This window comes from Geotrypetes seraphini, chromosome 3 (assembly GCF_902459505.1).
Source record: "Geotrypetes seraphini chromosome 3, aGeoSer1.1, whole genome shotgun sequence".
NCBI classification, from domain to species: domain Eukaryota; kingdom Metazoa; phylum Chordata; class Amphibia; order Gymnophiona; family Dermophiidae; genus Geotrypetes; species Geotrypetes seraphini.
The window spans coordinates 205,240,317-205,268,096 of NC_047086.1; the positions used below are offsets into that span (position 1 = coordinate 205,240,317).

General features: G+C 41.1%; 1 protein-coding gene across 1 annotated transcript; it reads left to right on the forward strand.

The window, feature by feature from the left end:
- The first annotated feature begins 2,731 nt into the window (after nt 1-2,731).
- CELA1 (chymotrypsin like elastase 1) lies at nt 2,732-27,467 on the forward strand. Its single transcript, XM_033937917.1, has 8 exons — nt 2,732-2,862; nt 5,210-5,314; nt 7,145-7,245; nt 16,700-16,825; nt 17,086-17,222; nt 23,110-23,255; nt 24,033-24,182; nt 27,220-27,467. Exons 1-8 carry the CDS (start codon nt 2,821-2,823, stop codon nt 27,235-27,237), a joined length of 825 nt encoding a protein of 274 aa, XP_033793808.1. The 5' UTR covers nt 2,732-2,820; the 3' UTR covers nt 27,238-27,467.
- Nucleotides 27,468-27,780: the final 313 nt, after the last annotated feature.

Sequence of the window (27,780 nt, forward strand, 5' to 3'; positions counted from 1 at the left end):
ACACAGTTGTCAGCTGATCTTTATCTTCCTGTTCACTATAGTATAGGGGTTCTCAACCTAGCCCTTGTGCTATACTAAACCAGTCTGGTTTTCATGATATCCGCAATGAATATACATGAGATAGATTTGCATATGACTGACTCACATGTATACAATAATGTGGACATGCAAATCTCTCATGCATATTCATAACATAATTTCCACTAGGACTTATCAATTCTATTCAATAGTTTTACTAATCCAATTGATTAAATCATTAAAAAAAAGAAACATTTACATAACACTTGAGGAAAGAAGAGAACGGGGAGATATGATTGAAACATATAAGTACATCACGGGACGCATCGAGTCAGAAGATGATATCTTCTGGCTCATGGGACCCTCGACCACCAGAGGGCATCCGCTGAAAATCAGGGGAGGGAAGTTTCATGGCGACTCCAGGAAGTACTTCTTCACCGAAAGAGTAGTGGATCATTGGAACAGACTCCCACTCCAGGTGATAAAGGCCAGCAGCGTGACGGATTTTAAGAGAAAATGGGATACTCACGTGGGATCTTTAAGGGAGTAAATTCAGGGGAGGGCAGACTTGGTGGGCTATAGCCCTTTTCTGCTGCTTTTTTCTATGTTTCTAACATCATTTTTTTTAAAAATCTATTCACATAACAAATATAAGATATTAAACCACTTTATTATATAATTTTTAATCTATCAAATTTACCATATAAATACCTAAACTTAATACATTTCATCCCTCTAACACACAGAGCCCACCAGTCCATCCAACCCATTAAAATTTAAAAATAAACTTGTACAGTTCCATTTATCAGCAGCAAAAAAGTCCTTGAAGTTTCTTTGTTGCTAATCAAGCCATTCTTCTCTCAATATTTCCTTATTGTTAATCCAATTATTCTGTACTGTTCATTACTCCCACATCTATTCAAATTGTGTGCGATGATGTCGCTTGACACGATGCCGTGTTTCTTCAGGCCTCCAGTTCCTCGCATTGAGTGCATACATAAGAATAATAATAATAATAATTTTATTTCTTATATACCGCCAAAGCCATAGTAGTTCGAGGCGGTTTACAACGAAGAAGGGCTGGACAATCAGCGAAAATGGTACAATGTTACAATCAGAGAAAAAAAATGGTACAACAGAGAGATAAAATGGTACAAACAGAATCGGCGAAGGATGGTACAGTCAGCAAAGATGGGTACAATTATGGAGGTAGTCATACATATGGCAAACGGTGCAGAAAACTGGATAGTTCAACATCCTGCTTCTGTCTGCTGTTTCCATTGCTGTCCACTGTCTGAAGTGGCTTCTCCCTGCTTGCTTGTTGCTTGTGTGTCCTCTGTGTCTGCCCTCTGCTCTGCTCACTTGTTTATCCTCTGTGGCTGCTGTGGTTGCCCTCTGCTCTGCTTTGCAGTGACTCTTCCCTTCTTAAGGCCCTTCATAAAGGCGCTCTTGCTAAGGCGAGCGCCTTTAACTCTTGCCTTCAACACGCGCCAAACGGCTGAGCACTGTTGGCTCCTCCTCTTTTAAGGTGGAGCTCCGGATCCGAGTTCTTCTGATGTCAGAGGGGTGGGCGGAGCTACCTCTTGCCGCTGTCCCTCACTCTCCTCTGCCTCTGTCCCCTCCTTTTTACTCTTCTTTACTCTTTACTCTGCTACTGACTCTCTCCTGCCTCCCGACTCTCTGCTGTGGACCACCCAGTTGCTGGAGGAAAGATGAGGCCAATCAGGACAGAGGCAGTTGGAAAGAAAGTGCTGCTGTCCTTGCTACCTGTCCTGCTTTTCTACACATTTTTCATGTGCTCCACTTTCTGGGATCTCTTGTACCTTTTCAGTGCTAATGTTTTCTTCATTTGCCCTTTTAGCCACTATTCTAGTCTCTTCCTTTTGATGTTATTTATTTTCATTCTGCCTTTACTATATATAGATCCTGCAATTCTGCTTCAAAAAGAAGGTTTTGCCCTGCCAGCACCTCATTAAAGATACTTCTGTATTTTCTGTACCCTTTAACATCAAGACTTTGCTATAACATGAAATCACATTGCTACACAAAATGTAATTATTTCCATGATGTTTCAAAATTATAAAGTACCACAAAATGCACAGAGGGCCTGATTCTAAAAATGGTATCCCAATTGTAATAATAATAATAACAGTTTATATACCGCAGGACCGTGAAGTTCTATGCTGTTTACAATGATTAAAAGATGCTACAGATTGAGTGGAATTAACAAAGTTCAGAGTTAGTGATTAATAGTTAGTGATTGTAGGCGGCAGTAGCCATCCTGCTACTGTCTAATGGATCAATTGGGATGCTTTTTTTTTTTTTTTATTGATGGGCCGAAGGACACCTAAAATGTAGACATTGTTCACACACATATAGAGTTGTCTAGGCCCCATGTACACAAACTTAGATTGTGACCCTACTAGGGATAGAAAAGGTACCTATATTAAACATGTATGAGACAATCCCTGCTCAATAGAGCTTACAATCTAATTAAAACAGACAACAGGACAAATAAGGATTAGGGAATTTCACACAGAAGGAATGATATAACAAACATGGGTACTTTACAAGTGAGTGGGAGTTAGGAGTTAAAAGAAGTCTCAAAAAAGTAGGCTTTTAGTCTAGATTTGAATACTGCCAGAGATGGAACTTGACATACTGACTCAGGCAGTCTGTTTCAGGCATATGGTGCAGCAAGATAGAAGGGACGAGTCTGGAACTGGCAGAAGAGAAGAAGGGTAGAGATAAGAGAGACTTACCCAATGAACAGAGTTCCTGTGGACGAGTAAAAGGAGAGATATGAGAGGAGAGATACTGAGGAGCTGTAGAGTGAATGCACTTGTAAGTCAATAAGAGGAGTTTGAACTGTATGTAGAAATGGATTGGAAGCCAATGAAGTGACTTGAGGAGAGGAGTGATGTGAGCATATTGACACTGGTAGAATATAAATTGTGCAGCACAATTTTGAATGGATTGAAGGGGAGAGAGATGGTTTGGTGCAAGGGGAGATAAGAGTGTGGATATGGGTTTTGGTGATATTACAGAGGAAGAAAAAACAGGCTTTAGTGGTCTGTTGAATTTGTGCAGAGAAAGAGAGAGAGAAGTTAAAGATGACTCCAAGGTTTCGAGTTATTGAGACACAGATGATGAGAGTGTTAGCCACATAAATAGAGATTGGGGGAAGAGGAGAGGTGGGTTTAGGTGGAAAGATAAAAAGCTCAGTCTTGACCATGGTCAGTTTTAAATAGCGGTGAGACATCCAGCAGCAATGTCAGACAGGCAGATTGAGACTTGGGCCTGGATTTCTGTAGAAATTTCTGGTGTAGAGAGATAGTTCTGGGAGTCATCAGCATAGAGGTGATATTGAAAGAGATGAGAGCACCGAGGGAATGAGTATAGATGGATTGGCCACCTTGAGAACGGGCTACTGGGCTTGATGGACCATTTGTTTGACCCAGTAAGGCTATTCTTATGTTCTTAAAAAGGAAGAGGTCCCAAGACAGAGCCCTGAGGTACACCAACTGATAGTGGGATAGCAGAGGAGGTGGATCCACCACCGCATACACTAAAAGTTCAGTGGGAGAGCTAAGAAGAAAATCAAGAAAGAATAGAGCCCTGAAATCCAAGTGAGGACAGCGTATTGGGGAGAAGGTGGTGGTTGACAATGTCAAAAGCAGCAGATATATCGAGAAGGATGAGGATAGAATAGAGACCTTTGGATCTGGCCTTGAACAGGTCATTGTAGACTTTAGCAAGGGCAGTTTTCATAGAATGTGGAGGGCGAAAGCCTGATTGGAGTGGGTCAAAGATACCTTGATATGAAAGAAAGTCAAAACAATGGCAGTGAACAACATGTTCAAGTAGCTTGGATAAAAAAGGGAGATAGGTCAATAGTTGGAAGGGCAGGCAGGGTCCAGTGAAGGTTTTTTGAGGAGTGGCGTCACTATGGCATGTTTGAAGGCATCAGGAACAGTTGCAGTGGAAAGTGAAAGAGTGAGGATATGACAAATAGAAGGGATGATAGTAGGAGAGATACTGTTGAGTAGATGGGTGAGAATAGGATTAGATTGATTTTGAATCTACCACAGAAAAGTGGGATAGCAAATCCCTTTAGTGTTACCCTCTCCTCTTCTTTCCATTCTCCAACCTAGATCCCCTGTCTTTCTTTTCTCTTTTTCTCAGCACTCCTCCTCTCTTCTCCAGCCTCCCAATCTCTTCCCCTTCTTTTGCGCTACCCTCTACGTTTCTTCAGCATGAAAAAAGGTTCCAGCACATACTCTTGGGACACAAATGCATGTGGAAGAACTAGTCAGAAGATATCCTCAAACCTACGAATTCTATAAATGGCACCCAAAATTGTGCACCTCATTTTGGGCATGCACTCAAGTTGCAAGCACAGTTTAATTGAGTAAGAGTCCAATAGTGCAAATGATTGAGTGCAAACAATCAATTATTGGCATTAATTGGCCATAATGTGAATCTGAGCGCACATCGTGCTTGGCGCTATTCTATAAAGATACTTGCACAAATCTTGCAGCGTGTAACTGGAAAGGGGTTATAGCCACAGGAGGGGCATAGGTGGGTCAGGGGCATTCACTGAAGATACATGCCTGGGTTCAACTCAACAGTTGCACCAAGTAGTTGGAATTTCTAAAGATTGCCAATGATTGTGCTAAGGACAGTGAGGACTATCACTTATGTCTGAGGCTTTTTTTTCCAAATAGTTTGAAGGTGCATTGCATTGTGCTGGAACTAGAGAATGACACAGGGACAAATTTGTCCCCGTCCCTTCCCTATCCCTTCCCTGTGAGTTTTGTCGCTGTCCCTGTTCCTGCCCCTTTTTTTCTGTAAGCTCTGCCTTAACCGCACAAGCCTCAAACTCCGAGGCTTGTGATTTTAAAGAGTTTGAGGCTTGTGCAGATGACGATAAAGCTTGCAGGAATGGGACAGGAAAAGAACTCGGCGGAATGGGACAGGAAAATGAGTTCCTGTGAGGACAGGGAAAAATTTGTCCCCGTGTCATTCTCTAGCTGGAACCTGACACATTGATTTGTCATTTTAGCAATGATGTAATTTGTTTTTCATTAGAGACTGCGTTGATGCCCTTAAATACTGTGTGATACAACCCATGATATCAGCCAGGAAACACCCTATCCTCTCTTAATGCTGTATGTCCTTAGAGTATTAGGATTATGTCTTTTTCTCTGAAGGACACTGCTTCGAGGAGGTTTTGGAAGAGAATGGGCGTGTCGTAGGAGGAACAGAAGCCCGGCGTAATGCTTGGCCATCCCAGGTAAGTGCATCTTTTAATGCTTAGCAATTTCTTTCACTCTTTTCTCTCCACATACCCTCTCAGGAACTCCATTCATAGAATAAGTTGCTCTTAAGTGTGCCCTTTTCCTCCAGTGGTGTTTCCAGACTCTGGCCAGGATTCACTAAGCAAACCGATCGTGTACCGATCGGTTTGTGAGTCCTTTGCGACCAAATTTCCCTCCTGCACTATTCACTAAGGCCTATAGCGATCCGATCCCAATCCTCCCATGCAAATTAGTAAAACCCCATGCAAAATAGCCAAGCAATTGATTCACTAACAATTGCTTGGCTAATTTGAGTTGGGTTTTATTACTGAGTTACCGACAGGTCTGTAGGGTTTTTGACAGGCCTACCTGCCCCATAAAAAAAATTAATAAAAGATAGGCAGGCCTGTCAAAAAAATGTGCCCCCAGAAACAAATGCGCCTCCCCCCAGAGAAAAAAGCAGGAGGGATGCCAACTCCCTCCTGCCATCAGCGTTAAAAAATTTTTTAAAAGCAGCACGGCACTTCCCCCCGACCAGCACGGCCCACTCCTGGCACCAAAAAGTTGGGAGCAGGAAGGGTGCTCAGTCCTTCCTGCTCCTAGGCCTCCCACTCCCGGCCCACCCCTTGTTGTGCTGTGTTGAGAATGGCACGGGGGCCAAATTTTTCCCCGTCCCCATGGGAACTCATTTTCCCATCCTGTCTCGCTGAGTTCTTTTCCTGTCCTTGCCCCATTCCTGCAAGCTCCGTCCTCATCTGCACAAGCCTCAAACACTTTAAAATCATAAGTGTTTGAGGCTTGTGCAGTTAAGGCCGAGCTTACCGGAATGGGACAAGGACAGTGACAGCGACAAAACTCGCGGGGTGACATTTGTCACTGTGTCATTGTCTAGTGCTGTGATCCTTCTCTAACTCTATTCAAATCTTAGGGCTCCTTTTACTAAGTTGCGTTAGGGCATCAATGCGCAGAATAGCACACGCTACAACGCCGCGCACACTAAACGCTAACGCCAGCATTGAGCTGGCATTAGTTCTAGCTGTGTAGCGTGGGGTTAGCGTGCATTAATCTGCTGCGTGCGCTAAAAATGCTAGCGCACCTTAGTTAAAGGAGCCCTTAGTCACCTGTTTATATGTATGAGTGGACTCAATATTTAGTCAGTGGCAGGCAGTGCTTGTGCCGTCCACTGCTGACATTAAACCCAGATATTCATTGCTGGGTATATCCAGCTGCCAGAACTGAATACCCGGGGAGGGGGAGGGGGGTTGCCACTAAAAACGTTAACCACTGACCAGGTATGTTGTTAACAGTTAAAGATAGGATTGCTATTTATGAAGTCAGATTTACGCACCAAACTTATCTGGTTAGGCGCTGAATATGCATGTCTAATTGGATAGCGTGACCTAGCCGGCAGATAACCAGTTATCTCCTGCTGAATATTCGCAGTTAGCTGCAAAAATGATATTTAACTGGTCCGCTGCCGTTTCTAACTGTTTAAGTAGTGCTGAATATTGGGGGAGGGGGGTTGTTTTTAACTAGTCCCACAATAAATGAAACTCTTGAATTCCGTCTCGATGTGGTTGTAAGCTCAGTTAGAGGAGGGACCGTCTCTTCTGTGTATGTGTACGTCTAACAGTGCTATAGAAGCGATAAATTGTAGTAATAGCAGCAGCAAACAACCTGTCCCTGGTGATCTGCAACTCTTAACTTTATCAAGATAATAATTATACATATCTACTTTGATTCTCTGAGGACTTCTAAAATGGGAAGCTGCTTTCTCTCCTTTCCTTGAATTCTTGTAACTGGCCTTTCTCCCTGTGCCCTTTCAGATTTCCTTGCAATATAACAGTGGTGGAAGCTGGTATCACACCTGTGGTGGGACCCTTATCCGGGCAAACTGGGTGCTGACTGCTGCTCACTGTGTGGACAGGTATTGTAAAAGTACATATCCCACACCGATTATAGGAGGACTGCTGTACCATCATCTTGACCTCCTCCCCCACCTAGGGTTACCCTATGACTCCAGAAAAATGGGGACAGATTAACACATCCGGGTTTTACTTCTACTGAAAGCAATGGAAGTAAGGAGGACAGAAATGGGCATCTGGGCTTTACTTCCATTGAAAGCAATGGAAGTAAAACCCGGATGTCTGAATCCGTTCTCCTTTTTCTGGAGCCCTTTGATAACCCTACCCCCACCCCCACTCACAGGATCAGCTCACAATGACATCTCTTAAACAGTCAATATAAGGCACTTAGTTATAGTATAATAATAATAATAATAACAGTTTATATACCGCAATACCGTGAAGTTCTATGCGGTTTACAAAAGATTAAAAAGGTACAGAATAGTTGGACTTAAGTGGGGAAAGAAGAAGTGAGTAAGAGGTCAGGAGGGCCGTTATTGAGGAGAGAGAGAGGAACGGATCAGTTGTCTAGGTATTTCAGGAACATGTATGTTTTTAGGTGCTTCCTGAATTCCTTGTAAGTAGTGGGCGAAAGCAATTGGTCTAGGTCTTTACCCCATACAGCTGCTTGGTGTGAGAGAAAGTGTTCATGGTGTTTTTTCAGTTTGCAACCTCTAACTGGAGGGGAAACGAAGATTGAATGTGTGCTTCTCTTGTGTCGGTTAGTGGAAAAGGAGAAAAGGTCCGTTATGTATTTGGGGGCTAGTCCATAAAGTACTTTGAAACAGATGCAGGCGAATTTAAACTTTACGCTTACTTCCATCGGCAGCCAGTATAGCATTGACTATTTGTATCCACAACAAAGATAGATTCAAGCCTCAGAATCTAGCTCACTAGAATGCTATATTGATCCTCAGATGCACCATTCCACGTTCAAACTTTATCACAACATTAAGTTTGATGTGCAGAATCTTCCCTGGATCAATCTTAATACTATATTTAAATATTTTTCTTCTTTAATTTTATATCATTTTTAATTTATTATGTGTTAAATAGTTTAAATAATTTAAGAAATCATTATAAGATCACTTATCTTTTAATTTGTGGTCAGTATAGGGACTTCTTGTGCCGACATGTTTCGCGATGAAACACTTTCTCAAGACGTGATATTTTGGGTGGGTGGGCGCACAATTTCCCCTCCTGTGCTTTCTGCTCTCACCCCTGCCTCTGCACCAGTGACTCCTAACCCATAAAATAAATACCTGAACTGGTGGGGAATCCCCCAAGCTTTGCTGCTGCACTGGCCTCTCCCCTCACACTTATTTATTTGGTTTTATATAATCTCTTATAATTATAATTCTTTAACTTATAGCCTGCTACATCCAATAGTTCTGCACGGGGTACAAGAAAACATACAATTACCTAGCAAAAACAGAAACATTCAGTAAATACACATTTCACTTAAAATATATCCTGTCATATATCCCGTCCTCCCCAAAGAGCTCAGAATGGGTTACAGTTTACATTCGTAGAGTTGCAATATATCATTACATAAGGTTACTCTCTGATGCTGCGACAGGTTACGACTAAACTAATTTATGAAATTACAAGATTGGATGAAAAAATTCTCTAAACATTGCATAGTTTTAGGGGAAACTTGGGTAGGGTCACTTTAGAATCAAGTGAGCAGTACAGGCTCAGTTTTCATGCATGCACAATGCTGCCAGCTCTAGCAAGTATGGGAATGACCTGGTCTGGTCACTGGAGAACCTCTTCCAGCTGGCGGGGCTTAAGACTGTAAGAAATGCAGCAGGTTCACCGAGACACTAAAGTTTCAAGTTTATTAAAATTTGCTATACCGCTTACATATTATCTTAGTGGTGTACATAATTTAAAAAGCTTAAATATAAAATAGATTGGAGTCATAAGAACATAAGAATTGCCGCTGCTGGGTCAGACCAGTGGTTCATCATGTCCAGCAGTCTGCTCACGCGGTGGCCCTTTGGTCAAAGACCAGCGCCCTAACTGATACTAGCCCTACCAGCTACCTCCTTCTTCAGCAGGAACTTGTCTAACTTTGTCGAATCCCTGGAGGCTGATTTCCCCTATGACAGTCTCTGGAAGAGCATTTCAGGATATACAAGCAAAGTAGAGGAGAGGTGGAAGTGGAAGTACAATTTCTGATAGGAAAGAAGAACATTTAAGGGGCGATACGAAAGGAGGAGGGTTTAGAGGCCTGCCTGGAAAATACTACTTATGGCGTTGTTAACAATCGAAGGCATCCTTGAAAAGAAATGTTTTCAGGTTTGATTTAAATTTAGAGAGGGAATTCTGGGCATGTCCTTTGGTGCAGGCTTTCTGGAATCAGCTATGACAACACATTGCCAACATGTGGCAGTATGGATATAACAGCTGTCCAGAGATGCTCTTCACGTTGGAGAATCTTCCTCGTACGTCCCTGAAGGGTTTGGGGGGTTTGTTGAACATGCTATTTTGTTGGGGAAAAAAACAATATTGCATTATTGGATTGTACCAGATTCCCCAACCTTGTCTCACTGGCGTACTCTTATGATACATCAAGCTTCTATGGAACGTCTTTCTTTGACATCTTTGGAAACACCTCAGGGACGTTTGTTTTGTTCCATTTGGGAGCCCTTTTTGCTCACATTGACTCATAAAGCTCGTAGTCATTTATTGAACCCATGATCTGATAGGCATTCTGGATGCTGGATTGTTAAGGTTGATTAGGGTATTTGGGTGGGGAGGAGGGGTTTGGTGAGGGGGAGGGTGGGGTAGGAGGTGGTAGGGAAGGTGGGGGATGTGCTGTACTTGCTTTGTGTACTTTTTGTGCTGTTTTTGCAGTGTTTGGTTGTCTGCATAATTTTCAATAAAATATCCAAACATAAATTTAGAGAGGGAGGAGTCTTCGCGGAGATGGGATGGGATGTTGTTCCATAATGTTGGAGCAGTGACACTGAAAATTGATATCCTAGTTGAATCATAAATTATGTGACAGGTTGAAGGGGTTTTGGTTACTGGAACACAAGGATCGAGATGGAGTAAGATATCTATTGATAAATCCCGGGGTTTGTGTCATTTTAGTTTTAAATGTTAGAAGTAGAATTTTGCAAGTCAAGCAATATGATATGGGTAACCAGTGTGCCTTAATTAAGAGAGGGGTAACGTGGTCATATTTTTTTGCTTTGAAGAGAAGTTTGACGGCGGTGTTCTGGATTATTTGAAGTTCTAAGACAAAACACTTCTAGGCAATGGGGCCAGAATAGGGGAGGGAAAATTTTACCCTACCCTTTTCTTTACTCCACAACCCTAGGAAATGTTTGATTAATGTTTGCACCGCCTACAAAAGTAGTACCACAACCACCTACTAGCACTGCTCCAGGTACACTGGCAGCTGGCTGAGTGATGACTCATGACTCGTCATTAAAGGCTCCTTTTATTAAGGTGTGCTAGCGTTTTTAGCGCACGCAGGAAATTACCGCACTAAGCTTCTAGAACTAATGCCAGCTCAATGCTGGCATTAAGGTCTAGCGTGTGCGGCAATGTAGCGCGGGCTAGTCTGCGTGTTAAAGCCCTAGCGCACCTTAGTAAAAGGAGCCCTAAGGGACACAAGCCACTCTTTGTCTCACTCTCTGAAATTCCATCTCACAAACCCTGGGGGTGTGGGAACCCCTGCCCTAGAGCAGTATTTTTTTTTTACTTTTTCCACCCCATCACACCTACATTTTCCAATATGTTGTGTAGTACAGTAGCCTCTGAGAGCAGGCAGAATACTTTAAGTTAAGCGCTAAAGTGTCACAGTTGGCCTCAAAATGGGAACAAAATATTTTGCAGGCCCTGTTGAAAGCTAAATATAGATATAACGAGATTTCCTCACAATTGGCTAAGAAAGATTTGTTTTCTCAGCAAGCTCTGCATTATGGAAACTCGAATAAAGCGGGAAGATTATTGGCTAATTATCTCAAAGCTAAAAAACGAAAAGTGAAGATTGCTAAAAAATGAGAAAGGTAAAATTCATTCTCAAATTGGAAATATTTTAAAACAATTTTTGGATTATTACAAAGCTTTATATTCTTCTGAGCTTTATTGAAATAAAGAAATTGAGGGATTAGAGTTTTTAAAGTTAATTCAAGGGCCAAAAATTCCCAAGCATATAAAAGAAAATCTTGAAGCACCTATATCACTTAAGGAACTCCAGGCAGCATTGAAATCCCTCAGAGTAGGATCTGCTCCGGGTAGTGATGGATTCACTGTGGAGTTTTTAAAAATCATTTAAAATTACACTTTTACCTCATCTTCTAAATTTATATCAATCACAACTAACTAAAGGTTGTATTTCAGGTACTATGGCAGAATCCTTAACTTTTGTTTTGCCAAAGCTAAATAAAGATCCCATGTTGCACGTTGGTTTCAAATTACAGGCCTATTTCTTTAATTAATGTGGATGGAAAACGTCTGGCTAAGCTGTTGGCTCTGCGATTAGCCAAGGCTCTCCCTTATTTGATCGATATGCATCAAACGGGTTTCGTTGCTCAAAGGCATTCTTCAAATAATACTAGACTGGCATTTCATATGCTAAGTTTGTCAAAAACAATGAATGATCCGGCTTTCTCTGTCTCTTTGGATGCAGAGAAGGCCTTTGATCATGTGGAATGGACTTTCATGTATCAAGCAATGGATTAGTTTGGTACAGGATCCGGATTTATTCAAATGATTCAATCTTTGTATAGTTCCCCTTCTGCCAGGCTATATATTAATAATACATTTTCTGAACGTTTTTGTCTGGGGAGAGGATTTAGACAAGGATGTCCCTTATCTCCTTTGCTTTTTGATATTGTTTTGGAACCCTTGTTGTTGGCTATACAGCAGGCAAAGGAGATACAGGGGATTCTTTATGCAGGTCAGGAATATAAGATTTCTGCTTATGCAGATGATATCTTGCTTCATTTGAAGAATCCCAAATCTACTATCCAGCATTTACTGGAATTAATAGATCAATTTGGCAAATTTTCTGCATATAAAATTAATTGGAGCAAATCGGAGGTTCTTCCGTTAAATGTGCACTGTACAAAAGGAATATTTGATTCATTCCCTTTGGAAGGAAGAGGGTATAAAATATTTAGGTATTATGATTCAGAAAACATTGGAAGAAACAATGACAGTAAATGAAAAATCCTTATTGCTGAAAGTCAAAGAAATGTGTGAGCATTCGAACCCAATACATCTTTTTTGGTGGGGGGAGAGTCCAAACTGTAAAAATGATGATTTTGCCTGTAATTTGTTACCAAATGAGTATGTTGCTGGTTTATTTTCAAGGGTCCTTTTTTAAAAAATTAAATGGTATTCTCACAAAATATATTTGGCTGGGTACAACTGCTAAAATTGCTTTAGTATCTTTACAGAAACCAATTGCGGCGGGTGGGGTAAATTTTCCAAATTTTCTATAGATACCACCAAGTTTTTATTATGCGGCAGGGTATGTATTGGATCCTTCCTGAAGTCTTGGAGCATCTTCTGGACTGGCTTTACTTAGAATGGCAACTCCTGTCTCCATTGCATTTGTGTCATGTTTTAAGTATCAAGTTACCTCTGATTTATAAGGACAATAGAATTTTATTCTCCACATGGCAAACGTTAAAATTTATCAATAACCTAACACCTATTCAGATTCATCAATCCACGTGTCAGTCCTTATGGTTGAACTCCAAGATTCAAATTGGTGAGTCTAAGATCCTATGGAAGCATTGGCTGCAGGTAGGTATATGCACGTTAGATGATGTGATATCAAATAGGAAAATGCTTGATTTTTCATGACTGCAACAATCATTCGGTATTTCAAAATCTCAAGCATATAAATGGTTGCAGTTGAAGCAGGCCATTCAGAAGGGGTTCCCTGATTGGCAAAATTTTAAAAATCAGTATAGCTTGTCGAGCCTGTGCTTCTAGACAGATTTGCTAGGGCATCAGGCAGCCAAGTGGTATAAATTAATATCTGAGCATCTGAATAAAAAACCTAAAACTAGTCTAAAAGACATTTGGAGCATTGAGACAAAGCAGCAAATTTCTGCTACTCAATGGCCACAGATTTGGACTTGGAGGATGAGATGTACAGCATCAGCATCTATGAGAGACTTGTTTTTTTCTGTTGTATAGAATTTTCTGGACCCCTGTTCAGTTGCAAAAGTTATATAGTTCTAAGTCAAATAGATGATGGCACTGTCATCTCGATATAGGAACACTGGATCATCTATTATTCTATTGCCCCTTGATACTTAAATTATGGAGACCTATATGGGGTTAAATTACTATGATTCTGGAAGTTCCATTATAATTGACATATGATGTTGTGTTGTTTGGAACATTATTAATGCCCAAAAGTCCAATCGATGCAAATCAGAATAGGCTGCTTCTCTTCATGACTGGAGTTGCTATGCAGCTGATCATGAAAAATTGGGATAATATAAATTATAGTTTTTGGTGGGAAACTTTATGTCAAATGTATAAATTTGAACATATGAATTCGTTAAAATTGAGACAGTATAATAAATTCAAAGCAATTTGGGATCCATTAACAAAATTTTATATGAAATAAACATACATATTTCCCTTTGATTTTTGTTATGCACATCCAGGAAGGGTGGGTGGGAGGGTGCTGGAGGGGGGTGTTATATATTTATTATATCATTTGATTGTATTGAATGCTGATTATTGTAATATTTGTTTGTTAATCTGTTGCACTTAATGTTGGCTTTTGAAAATGAATAAAGATTTTAAAAATAATAAAAATAATTTTTAAAAAAGTGCCACATTTAGCTGTGCACATTTACACCCAGTGGCATAACAAGGATGAGAGATGCCTGGGGTGGCGGCGCCCCATCCTCATCCTCTTCTCTACCTCCACTCCGCTCCTTCCCTGTCCCCCCCCCTCCCGCCGAGTGCTCCCCCCTCCCCGTTTCACTCACTTTCATCAGGGTTGAGGTGAATCATAAAAATGACACGCATCAGCGCTGCTCCGTTCATCTGTTAGTTGCAAAGTCTTTGAAAGGAGCAGCGTTGATGCGTGTCATTTTTATGACTCACCTCAACCCTAATGAAAGTGAGTAAAACGGATATCGTGTCGGATGAGGTGCCATTGCAAAGCTAAGTAACAAACATTCATTTATTATGTAGAAAATAAGAATTATGATCAATTCTTTTGAAAATCACTAAAAAAAAGAAGAAAAAAAGTTATTCACTGCAGCATAAGGATCAATGACGAGTCCAGGCAGCTGAAGTTGCATTACTTTGCTGGTATTCTGAAGATCCAGCTGATCACATTGAATGTAGTTGCAATTCTATATGTATTTTGGAATTGGTAGTGTGAAATTATTATAGAATTAATGCATCTTGGTGCCTAACGTTTGACATCCTTTATAGAATTGTACTCCACTATCTGAAAATCGCACTCCCTCAATCTGCCTATCAGTTTCTCTGTGTAAATGGCTTTTAAAATTGCCCTTTAAATGAGCTAAACCCTTGTCAAATGGAGCTGGTCCAAAGGGTTAGGGTTAAGAAGCTCTTGGAGTAACGATGAAGCATTGGTGTTGGCTGATAGCATGATAGCAGAGTTAAGGGTTACAGTGAAGGTTTTGGAGCCATGCAAGTTAATGGTCGTAGTACCCATAAGAGCAAGATGAGACTATTAGTAGAAATTAGTGTTAGAATCTTGAAATACAGCGAACTACCAAACTGTATATTGTATTTCGCTCTATTTCAAGATTCTACATACTGTAATTTCACTGACTATCTGCATATTGTAACTCGCTGATTGTCCAGCTCTCTTCAAATGTGAACCACCTAGAAGTCGCATGATTATTGGTGGTATAGAAGAATAAAGTTATTATTATTATTATTATTTGGATTTATATCCCATCCTTCCAGAAGAGCTCAGAACAGGTTACAAGTTTACATACATAATAAAGCATAACAGAGTATAGTAATATAGAACATGGCAGTACATTTGAGGTCTTGACATGAGAGGACAATACATAGGGGAGCATGTTAGTAGTCAAAAAGCTTGGCAATACTTAATAGGATTTGACAGGACAAGACCTCATACAGCATGGAATGGTGATGTTATGAATTTGGTTTGATTTTGCGGTAACTAATAGAACTTGATAGTACATTTTAGGTTATGACCTGATAGGACAATACATAGGGGAGCATGAAAATATTCAAAAACATGACATTACTTTTAAAAAAAATTTATACTGTCTATACTTTAGGTAATATGTTGTACTGTTATTCTCAATACTTTGTACTTCGCTGATTCTCCTGTTTTTCTCTTCTGTGTAAACCGCCTAGAAGTAAGTTGATTGTTGGCGGTATAGAAGAATAAAGTTATGTTATGTTATTACATAATAGGATATTCATTCATTCAATTTTCTTTACTGTTCTCCCAAAAGGAGCTCAGAACAGTTTATATGAATTTATTCAGGTATCCAAGCATTTTCCCTGTCTGTCCTGTCAGGCTCACAATCTATCTAATGTACCTGGGGCAATGGGGGGATTAAGTGGCTTGCCCAGAGTCACAAGAAGTAGTGTGGATCTGAATCTGCAACCTCAGGGTGCTGAGGCTGTAGCTTTAACCACTGCACCACACTCTCCCCCTATGACAGGACAAGACCTCATACAGCATGGGGTGGTGATGTTATGAGTTTGGTTTGACATTGCAGTAACTAATAGAACTTGACAGCACATTATAGGGCCTGACAGTACAAAGCGTGGTAAGGCAGTCCGTAACATAGCATGACAGTGCATTAGGATGCGTGATAGCACATGGTATGGCAGACAGTACATACAGGAGCTTGGCAGGAATATGACAGCGCGTGGCATGGCAGTACAATACGTACCTATGAATGAAATATATGCTAGGTGTGGTATAGAATGGAATGTCTGGCAAAGTGTGGAAGTATCGGCAATGACAGTGCGTGGCAATGATAATACGTGTTAGGTATGACATGATATGGAATGTATGGCAGGGCACTGTAGTATCGGTGATGGTGGATCTTGTTGCGTAAACAGTGGTATTTAGATTGAAGCAATTTTATAGAAGGTTAGAAAAAGAGGTGAATTTTGTTGCCTTCTTGAAGTACAGTAGTCCTTCTAGTGATCTGATGTGAGGTGGTAGTTGGTTCCAGAGGCATGGTAGGTAGTGCGAGTAGGATCTTTTCCGGGCGTTCTCAAGACAGAGGGAGCGTCCTGAAGGTGTGCGTAGTCTTTTTTTCTTCTTCTTCTTTTATTAGATTAGGTCAAGAGCTTGGAGTATTCATTGTGAGGCCAACTCTAGTGTTAGGTTGGTAGTTGGTATTGGGTAGGGTGGGACTGGTAGCTGGGGTCAGAATTAGTTGTCAGAGGAAGTTAGCCAAATGTCAGCTAGGTCATTTCTGCAGACCTTTCATTGTTTCCCATCTTTTACAGGAACATGAATTTCCGTGTGGTACTTGGAGATCACAGTCTTTATCAGAACGATGGAACTGAGCAGTACATAGCTGTGCAAAGGATCTTCATTCATCAGTACTGGAATACCAACAGTGTTGCTGCAGGGTGAGATATCTCCATCCAACAGCATGCACGTGCCAAACATAAACCTGTAAGCTCTCTGGGGAAGGAATCTCCCTTGCCTATTGTACCTAGAAACCCTAGGTTAATCATTGTTGCCCCTACACTCATGTATCTCTCTTTAGCTTTAAACTGTGTACCTGACAGGTCTCCCTTACTTTCCACACTGCCTGTTGCTGATTTGTCTATGAAATGTCACTTTTCTCTTTGCCGGACTCCATATGAATGTTTCTCTCTCTTTGCAGATATGATATCGCTGTCCTCCGTCTCTCCCGGAATGCCATTTTGAACAGCTACGTTAAGATTGCAAACCTGCCCCGGGATGGAGAGATCCTGTCTAACAATTACCCATGCATTATCACCGGCTGGGGCTACACTCGCAGTGAGTCTTTCCACACACAGTGCTATAAACATAGACCAGATGATGGGGAGGGGGAGAGTACAGTGAAAAGCATGCCTAACAATATGAGGTACATAAAGTGCCGATAATCGAAACAGGTTTTAGATATATATAAAAATGGCTTAGGCCGTTTCAGTGCTGCTGTATGCCCAGAGTGAAAAGGGGCGATTTTGAAGGAGTGTTTAGGGTGGGAGGTAGGCGGGATATGGGCCAACCTAGATTTAATCATCCTGCAGTAATAATCGAAAGTTCAACAAGACTTCCTAGATGGAACTTATACATTGTGACTTAAGTGATTTAAAAACAGGTATAAGTGGGGGTGGAATGCGGGGATGGATATTGTTCTGTTTTCTGGTTGGGTTCATTTAGTCTCCGTGAAGGAACCCGTGGTAGACTTTTTCATCGTGAGTTTTGGTTTATGGTTGTACTTGTTTTCCGAGGGTTGTATCTTTTCTTTTGTATGCAACTTTCTAAATAAAAACTATTATAAAAAACCCCCAAAAAACCCAGGTATAAGTGCCCAGAAGGTATCAAAGTGACCACATAACCACTACAGGGACAAAGTATAGACCCACACACACTCCCCTAGTGATCACTGACCCCCCGCCCACCCACCTCCACTACCACTACCATAAAAATCAGAATAAAAAAATACATACCTGCCTCCAGAACATCGACACCTGGCATAGGAAAGCCTAGTAGAACTGCACAGAGGTGTCTTATGTAGTCTGGGGGGTGAACTAGTGAACCATAGAGAGGAGTACCCAGGCCCATAAGCCACTCTAACTACTGCATTCATGGTGAAACATATGCACCCACCAAAATCCCCCAAAAGCCTACTGTACTGCCATATAGGTGCTACTTGCAACCATAAGGGCTAGTGGGGTGGTAGATAGGTGGTTAAAGTAGGTTTTGGGGGACTCACCATGACCTATACGGGAGTTGTGGTGAGATGTTTATGTGGCACCCATTTTGTGAAGTTCACAGCAGTGCCCTGTAAGGTGCCCCACTACTCTATTGCCATGTCTGGGTGTCCAGTCCATCACTTTGCTGGTTCCTCCCACATCCAAAAGGTCTTGTTCTAGGCATTTTTGACTTGGACAATTTTTGGGACAAGAATGGGGTATAAAGACAGACGACTTAGTGGTCTGGACGATCAAACGGATGGAAGTACAAGTAGATGATTCTCGAAAAAAATATATATATATATTTTGGACGTATTTTTCGAGAATGGATTTTGGACATTTCCAACTTTGGGCAACTAGCAACTTAGGTCCACAACAAACTTAGACTTTTTTTTTATTATGCCACTCCACACGTATAATAATTACAGCCTACCGCTGGTATACTTCATAGTTAACAATGCCATAAATACATGGAAGATAAGCTATTTATTTATTTCTTCCATTTGTATGTCGCACATACCTATACAAGCTCCTGGCAACATTACAGAGGAAGGGGTTAGAAGAGGGTAGGGAGAACAATGAAGAGCAGGAAGATACAGGAGGAGAAGAGGATACAAGTGATTAGATGTCAAATAGATGAGTTTTCAGTTTCTTCCAGAATTTGATGTGGTTAGGTTCCGTCCTGCTCATTTCAGTAAGGTCATTCCAAGTTTTTATGCCTAGAAAGGTGAACATGGAGTGGAAAACACGCTTGTGTAGATTTTTTGTGGAAGGGAGATTTAGAAGTATTCTGTTGAGGGTTCTGCGGGAAGTAGACCATGCCTTGGAGAAGAGCTGGATGAGAGGAGCCGCGGAGTTTCCATAAAGTATACAGTGAATGATGTATGAAGTTTTGAAGGTTATTCGTGACAGGATGGGTAGCCAGTGCAGTTGCCTAATGAAGGCTGTAATCGAGTCATATTTTCTCAGGTTGAAGATTAGTATGACAGCAGTGTTTTGGATGAGTTGCATTTTGTGAATCAGAGTGGTGTTGATTCCCATGTAGATGGAGTTGCAGTAGTCAAGTTGTGGAAGGATCATCAGCTGTACAACTAAGGCAAAGTGGTGTTGGTGAAAGTATGGTCTGATTAGTCTTAGTTGTCTCAAGGTATAGAGGGATTTCTTTCAGAGACTGGAGATTTGTGGTTCCATAGTAAGTGTGGAGTCCAGTATGTAACCTAGGATTTTGGAGGATTTTTCTACAGGGAGGGCTTTGCTCGATCGAAGAGTAATTCTTATTGGTGCTGTCTGTTGGGGTGTATGGAAGTATAGAACTTTGGTTTTAGTTGTGTTTAATTTTAGTTTGTTGGTAGTCGCCCAAATTTGGATTCTTTCAACATTATGTGAGACTTTGATGATGTCTGAGTGATTGTTGGTTATGGGAATAAGGAGAAAGATGTCATCTGCATAGGATAAAATGCTCTCGTCTTCAAACTTGATGTTACCGAGAGAGCTCATGAAGAGATTAAATAGGATGGGGGAGAATGAGGAGCCCTGAGGCACACCACAGAAGGCTTTCCAGGGGTTGGAGATCTCTCCGTTAAGTTTGACAATGTATTCTCTGTTTTTCAGGAAATCTGAGAACCATCTTAGCACTGTGCATGTTATGCCAATTTCTGACAGTTTTGATATTAGTAGGTGGTGGTCTACTGAATCAAAGGCTGCAGAGATGTCAAATTGGAGGAGTATTGCTTGACTTCCTGTGCTGAGTAGTTGTTTGGTTTTTGTGATCAAGATGAGGAGGAGAAGTTCTGTGTTGTGCTGTTGACGGAATCCAAATTGGGATGGGTGGAGGCACGAGTGTTGTTCAATGTAGGTTGTGAGCTGTTTCAACACGTGGGTCTCAATGATTTTTTGTCAGGATGGGTATGCCTGCGATGGGTCTATAGTTTGAGGCTGAGGAGAGATCTGCCTTTGGTGATTTTGTTATAGGGGTGAGTGCTATTTTACCCATTATTTCTGGCAAGTGGCCTTGATTTAGGGTGTTATTTAGGAGGTTAGTAATCCAGCTGGCGATCTGTTCAGGAACAGTAGTGAGGAGCGCACAGACAATTTAGATAGTAGTTTGTGTCTGGGATGGACAGACTGGAGAATGAAGTCCAGATTTGATCTGCTTTGGTAGACTCAGTGAGGAATTGAGACACTTCGAGGGTGTGTGTCCCGGTGGTGAGAGCTTTGGTTACCTCAGATTGAACATTTTTTATCTTGTTGAGAAAGAAGTCTGCTATTTCCTGAGCTGTGATTGGTGGGGTATCCAGTGGATTCTTGTTTCGGTGGGGTTGTGAGTTGTCGCACTAGGTAAAATAGCTTTTTACTGTCCAACGTTTTGGTACCTAATTTGCTGGCATAGTAGTTCTTCTTGGTCTCTGCTATGTTGGATTTGTATTTGTTTATTGCCTTACGCCCTCGTGTTCTGAGTTCTTGTATGCCACTTTTCCGCCATTTCCTTTCCAGTCGCCTGCATTGCTGTTTGTTGGATCTCAGTGATTCGGTGAACCAGGGGGAATTATGATTTTGTTTTGTGGAGATGGAGGGGGGTGAGATTATTTAAAGTGTTGGTGATGGTTTGGTTCCAGCTTGTTAGCATAGTCGTAGTGCAATCTGAAGGAGGAACTAAGGTATTCTCAACTATATTCCAGAAGAGATCTGGTCTTGTCTTTCCTCTAACTAGTTTTACTTCCTTGGTGGCTTTGTTGTTCAGGTTTGCTGATGTGAAGTTTAGGCAAAAGTTTAGTAAGTAATGGTTTATGATCTATGTTTCTATAAATTTGATATGCCACCTTTTACAATAGTGTCAAAATGTTCAGCACTGCAATACCAAGGATCCAGCGGCAACCTCTTTGACCCTAGATGCAACTCCATGACACTGTCCCGTCCCCCCTGTACATTCTCCTATTACCTTCTTCGCAGACAATGTTCAACCTCAGCTATGTTTTATATAGGCTTCGCTACATTTGATTACAACACCTACACTTTTTATCTCCATTGTTGTTACTCTGCCACTTCCATCTCCAGTGCGTAATCATACAACAAACACACTGGCTCAGTTATGTTGTGGATTGAATTATGCTGCAATTATACTTCATGAAATAAATCAAACTCCTGTTGATAAATTTAGATGGAAAGACACTGAAAACTCAATAGAAACTGTACCTAATCTGTTTATAATGAGAGAGAACTTCAGTAACCTCTGCAGCTGATGCTGCTAAGAGCTGCAAATTAAGAGACAAATTCTGTATAAGAATGCATAAGTTACTGTATGTCATTAAAACTCTCATATACATTTTCTTTGACATCAAAAACGTGTTCTAAATACAGTACTTAATTGAAAAATATATACATATTAACAGTGTCTCCCCATGAAAATGCACTGAGTATGTCGCCCACTCAAAAAAGTAATAAGATCTAATTATTAATTTCTATTCCAGTCCATAACCACACCAATTAGGTGTATTATAAAGCCTGAAAAGGCTTATCTAGTTGCTGGCATGTGGTGAAGTCCGACAAGAACCTCGTTTTGCTATCTGCCTCAGAAACAATGTAGAGCTCAAGCAAACTGCTGCTATCCAACTTTGTCATTGAGGGCTTACTCAACTTGACAAAATTCCTGCTTTTAAGGATCTGAAATGATGACAAACTGAAACGTCTAGAATGACATCATAACAAAGCGCCATGATGATGCCATTTTTCAATAAACTTTACAGAATCCTCAGTTGTTAAACTCATAAATATTCTTCATTGGTTGAAAAAAATCTCACCTTACCCTCCACACTTCAAAATGATGGAATTCTACTCAGCAAAGTCTTTCCAACCGTTTGGTTTCACTGATTTTAATGTATGTACCCACCATTGTTCTCTGTATTCCAAATAATCAGTATAATCACCCCCTCTTTCTAAAGGGATAATTAGTTCAATGATAAAGCAACAGATCCTTAAAATCAGGAATTTTGTCAAGTTGAGTAAACTCTCAATGACGCAGTAGAATAGCGGCGGTTTGCTTGAGCTCTACATTTGTCCCTGAGGCAAATATGGAAACGAGGCTCTCGTCAGACTTCATCACAAGCTAGCAACCAGATAAGTCTTTTAAGACTTTATAATATGCCTAATTAGTGCGGTTATGGACTGGAATAGAAGTTAATAATCAGATTTTATTACTTTTTGAATGGGCAACATACTCGGTGCATTTGCATGGGGAGATACTGTTGCTATTTTATTTTTATTTAAGTATTTAGAACACGTTTTTGGTGTCACATAAAATATATGAGAGAGTTTTAGTGATGTACAGTAACTTATGTATTGCTAAACAGAGCCTGTCTCTGATTTGCAGCTCTTAGCAGCATCAGCTGCAGAGGTTACTGAAGTTCTCTGTCATTGTAAACAGATTAAGCACAGTTTCTTTTGAGTTTTCAGTGTTTTTCCATCTAAATTTATCAACAGGAGTTTGATTTATTTCATGTTTAATATTTACTCCTGAGGGGATTTTTCCTTTTTGGAGCAAATTATACTTTAGACAGGATTCAGCACTTCATTACACTGCTCTTACACTATAATTACAATGAAGATATGAAAATCAAATAACATTTATAGCTGGGAAACTGATCTAACCTGTGGGAAGCTGACTCCATTATTCCTCCCAAGATCTAAAGAAAGTGTGGGATAGGCACATAGGATCTCTTAGGAAGAGGAGGAAATAGTGGAAGCTGCAGATGGGCAGACTAGATGAGCCATTTGGCCTTTATCCGCCATCATATTTCTATTTTTGTTTTATAATTATGTTTGCATGCTAATACAGTTCTCTCTGTGGCATTGGTGTGCCTTGTGAGCCTTTATTTGATAGAATTCCTTACAAATTCCTCCATTGCATGCAAAGATGATCGGTGGAATCCTCATTTTGGTCGTTAGTCATTTGATTTTGTTTTTTCCAGGCAATGGCCAAGTATCAGCAACCCTACAGCAGGCACCTCTTCCCTCAGTGAATCACCAGATGTGTTCTTCTTCCTCGTACTGGGGCTCCACTGTAAAAACCACCATGGTGTGTGCTGGAGGAGATGGGGTTCGCTCTGGATGCCAGGTACGTCAGGCATAATTTTGATAAACAAGAAGAAAATAGGAAGTTCAGGGAACAGGAGATGAACACAAGGATACAGAACTGGTCGCCTCTAGAACCGGAGGGATCAGGGATGGCCACATGGATATACAGTAGAGCCTGGAGGAATCGGAAAATGGGCACAAGGAATACAGAGCCTTTCACCTCTAGGACGGGAGGGATCAGGGGTTGGGCAAAGGGATATAGAATCTTTTTCTTATAAGGCAAAAGTTTAAACCTGCTTTGGGTTAGCAGTGATAAAAAGCTAATGTGTTTTCCTGATTGTATATGGAATAAACCAGGAACCATGATTCAATGTTGATTCAGAGGTGCTCACCTCTAAAGACACCGCTGCAGGTGATAGCCTCAGCAGAGAGACCAAGAACTGACAGCAAGAAAACCTGCCCAACCTCTTCTCCAAACCCTTCAAGTACCGTTTTCATTACTGCTCCTAGCTGTCATTTTCAGGATAGAATTTGGACACATTGACAGATGTTGTAGGGGAAGTTGGGTCTTTGTAGGAGTGAAACCTTTTCCTGAATTAGCATTATAATTATGCAGAGGTAATGATCATTTGAGACCCTCTATGTCATTCCTTCAGGAAACAAGTGCCCTTGCTGCACGTAATAAAGGGATTATCAGCTGGACTGCAAGTTATAGGCTCTCAGCCTGAAACCCTGAACATAGACTGGATAAATAAAAGGGCAGTGGAAAAATTGTGCTGTGCTGGAATGTTAATGTGGGGTCTTTTCCTGTTTTCAGGGAGATTCTGGAGGACCTCTTAACTGTGCTGTTAATGGCATAAACTATGTCCATGGTGTGACCAGCTTTGTGTCTGCCAGTGGCTGCAACACCTACCGGAAGCCTACCGTATTCACTCGTGTATCTGCCTACATTGCTTGGATCAATAACGTAAGACCCTTCTACAAAGAAATATTTACACCAACTATTGAAAAATAAATTCATTTACGTGAACGTTACATGAGGAGGATGCCATTTTGTGATATTGATGGAAAAGCTGCAACATGATACCAGCAGTGGAAATGTTCTATATTTCAAAGCCTTTTACTTTTTGTTTCAAAGGGCTGTAGTGAGTAGAGAGGTAAAGTCAGTGTGCTGAGGCCAGATGCTCACAGAAGAGCTTCCCATATGTCTCCTTTCTCAAGCAATACATTGGGGTCAATATTCAAAACAATTTAATTGGGCAGGATAAGATCCTACCCAGTTAGGGTTACCATATTGCTCCAAAATAAAGAAGACGGATTGAGACGTCCAGGTTTTTTACCATATATACTTGAATATAAACTGATCTGAATATAAACTGAGGTGATCTTTTTCCCCAAAAAAAGGATGGAAACAGATCGACTCAAATATAAACCGAGATTAGAAATTTGGGTGAGCCAGTCTGCAAAAACTAGATATCTTGCCATAAGTTTTAACAAAATTGTTTTAAACTTTAAATATTTTTATCAGCGTAAAACCACACATTTACAATAACAACAGTTTAAATGAGTGGTATTTAACCCAGTCCTCAGGGACCACCTGGCCAGTCAGATTTTCAAAGTCTCTGTCATCCATATTCATTGTGGATATCCTGAAAACCCAACTGGCCAGGTGGTCCCTGAGGACTGGGTTGAATGCCACTGATTTAAACAATATCTGCTTAAATAAACAACAGTCCCCTGCACGTAATCTCCCTGTTCCCTACCTTCTACCTCCATCTCTCCCTGTGGCAGCTCAAAATTGGAGGGAAGTCGAAAAATGAGTATAGGGAAATATCAGGTGCCTTCTTTCCACCAGGGGAATCTAAAGATGTTAGAATTGGGCTACCCAATTAGGGACTCAGAGAGGGAGAGGAACTGGGCCCTCTTCCCCAGAGGCCAAGGGAGGAAAAAGGGAAGGGCAAGGAGTGAGACCTTTTCCCTGAAGGCCAGTGAGGCATTGAAACCAAAACCTTAGCTTAATACCACAGTGCACAAGGTGCCAGCACCCCTCATTCACACCCCCTTTGCCTGGTTCACCAGCATCCCTACTCTCACTTTTGTCTCCAGGTCCAACAGCACGTCATAATCTCACCCCTTCCAAATATCCAGCAGCACCACATATGCATATTCCCCCAAGTCCAGCAGCACCCTTCACCACTCTCCCCACCCATTCTCTCCTCCCCCATGTTCAGCATCACTCCTTCTCGACCCCTCCACCCTTCACTCCAGCAGCATTGCATCATGCTTACCCATTTGGTGTAGAAGAAAAGCTGCTGCCGCCAACTCTGTATGCTGATCCGATGCAGGACCTTGAGCATCTGTACATGCTCAAGGACTGTTAAATATTTTGCTTTATAGGGAATTATAAATTCAATTCTGTACTCATACATCAACCTCGCAACAACTTTTAATGCAGGAAAAACCTTTCTTATCCAACAGGTTGCAGGAGCACTGATCATACCTTACACATAGTTTATGTTATTTAAAAGATTGAATATATTGTTGCATAAGAAAAGTTTTTCTACATGCTCAAGGACTGCCATCTCCCACTTTCTTGGAGAATCTCGGAAGGGCAGGAGCCTGCAGGCCTTGAGCATGTACAGATGCTCAAGGCCCTATGCTGGATCAGCATACACCATTGCCAGCAGCAGCTTTTCCTCAAAACCAAATGGTTGTGGGGCAGGGGGGGGCGCGCATGGAAGGCAAAAGCATGGCTCATCTTGGAATTGGGAGGATAGCAGTGCTGGTGTTCATTGTAGGAGGGGCAAGGGGGAGAGGTACAGGGGCGGCAGCGGCAGGGGAAGGGCACACGGGGTGTATAACTACAGCACTGGTGGTCATGGGGGGGGGGGGGGTTAAAGGTGGCTCAAATATAAACCGAGATTCCCATTTGTGGGCCATTTTTTGGGCCCAAAAATCTTGGTTTATATTCGAGTATATACGGTAGTTCCACTGAAAGCAATGGAAGTAAGGAGGCCAGATTGAGACATCTGGGTTTTACTTCCATTGAAAGCAAGGGAAGTAAAACCTGGATATCTCAATCCGTCCTTTTTCTGGAGCCATATGGTAACCCCATACCCAGTTAAACTGTCTATCTGGGGATATCCACTGATATTCAATGTCAGTTAACTAGATAGTGCCCCATACCAGCACTGGAACTGGCTATTCAGTGGGTGGAGTTCTGTTAAGTGCCAATATTCAGACCTTAACTAACGCTGGGTTTTACTAAATAGTGCTAGAGGTTTCTAGCGCAAGAGGTTTCTAGCAAGGCAAATGCTCTGACACTCATAGAAATTCTATGAGCATCGGAATATTTACCTCACCAGCCCATGCAAAAAATCTCTAGTGCCATTAATAAAAGGAGCCCTAATTAAATTAAACCAACCAAATGGGTTTGCATAAATAGCAGTCCTATCTTTAGATGGTTTAACATAACTGGTTAAAAGGCTGAATATCGGCAATTAACTGGTTAAGTATCAGCTGTTCGCACATACTCATATTTAATACCAGTGCCTGGGCATGGCCTGGCATTACAATAGCTGGGCATAAACCCACTGTCAGCCAAATATTTATTCATCTATTCAGGTTCTTATTTTCCACTTCTATCCAATTAGGTTCAGGGCGGATTACAATCAAGATAACCTCAACAAATGAGGGAACTTACAAATAGATAAAATGAATATCTCAGTGCAGTCTTAATGGGCTTCAGGGGAGACTTTCTCAGGTCTCCCATGACTGACCTCACACTCCGCGATTGAGTTCCATTCGTTCCTCTCATCACTGACCTCGGTCACTGCCACGGAGCCTCATTCATTCGTTCCACCACAGACTTCACATACTATGATGGTGTCTCTCTGTCTCCCGTCACTGAATCCTGATGCTTCAATCAGCTTTAAAATGTTGATATTTTCTTTAACATGTACTTAACATTGAACATTTATTATATTCTCTCCTTCTTTTTACAGATCATCAATTCAAATTGAAGTTAGCTAAACACAGTCCTTTCGGATCCCAGCACACAGATACAGACTAAAGAACGGCTGAAACACCAGTGAAATTCAATGCAAGAGAAACTCTAAAATCAATACAATGTATATTGAAATCACTGACTCTGCTTCTTCTTTTGTTTTTGTAATTGAAAAGTTTATTTAAATTTTAACATACACCACAAACCATGTAAACTGTGGAGGCACAACTTTCCATAACAAAAATCTTAACAGAATGAAATATCCTTTTGTCTTTATACTCAGATTTAGTTATAAACTTATCCTCACTCTCTCTTGTTTATGTGGTTTATTATTAAGCTGAAGTCCAATAGTCTGGGAGCTGTCCATAGGGCAGAAAGGACCCTAAAGTTATTTTTCAAATTTATGGTATTCAAAGGGGGCTATTCATCGACCTTCTTTAATTTCAGATCTTGAATTTTCCCCAGGTAATTGCTTCCTTGAAACCATTCAGTTCAAACTCAGAGTTAATCTCCCTTCAGATTACTTACTACTATACCTCCCACCTCCCATCAGTAGTCA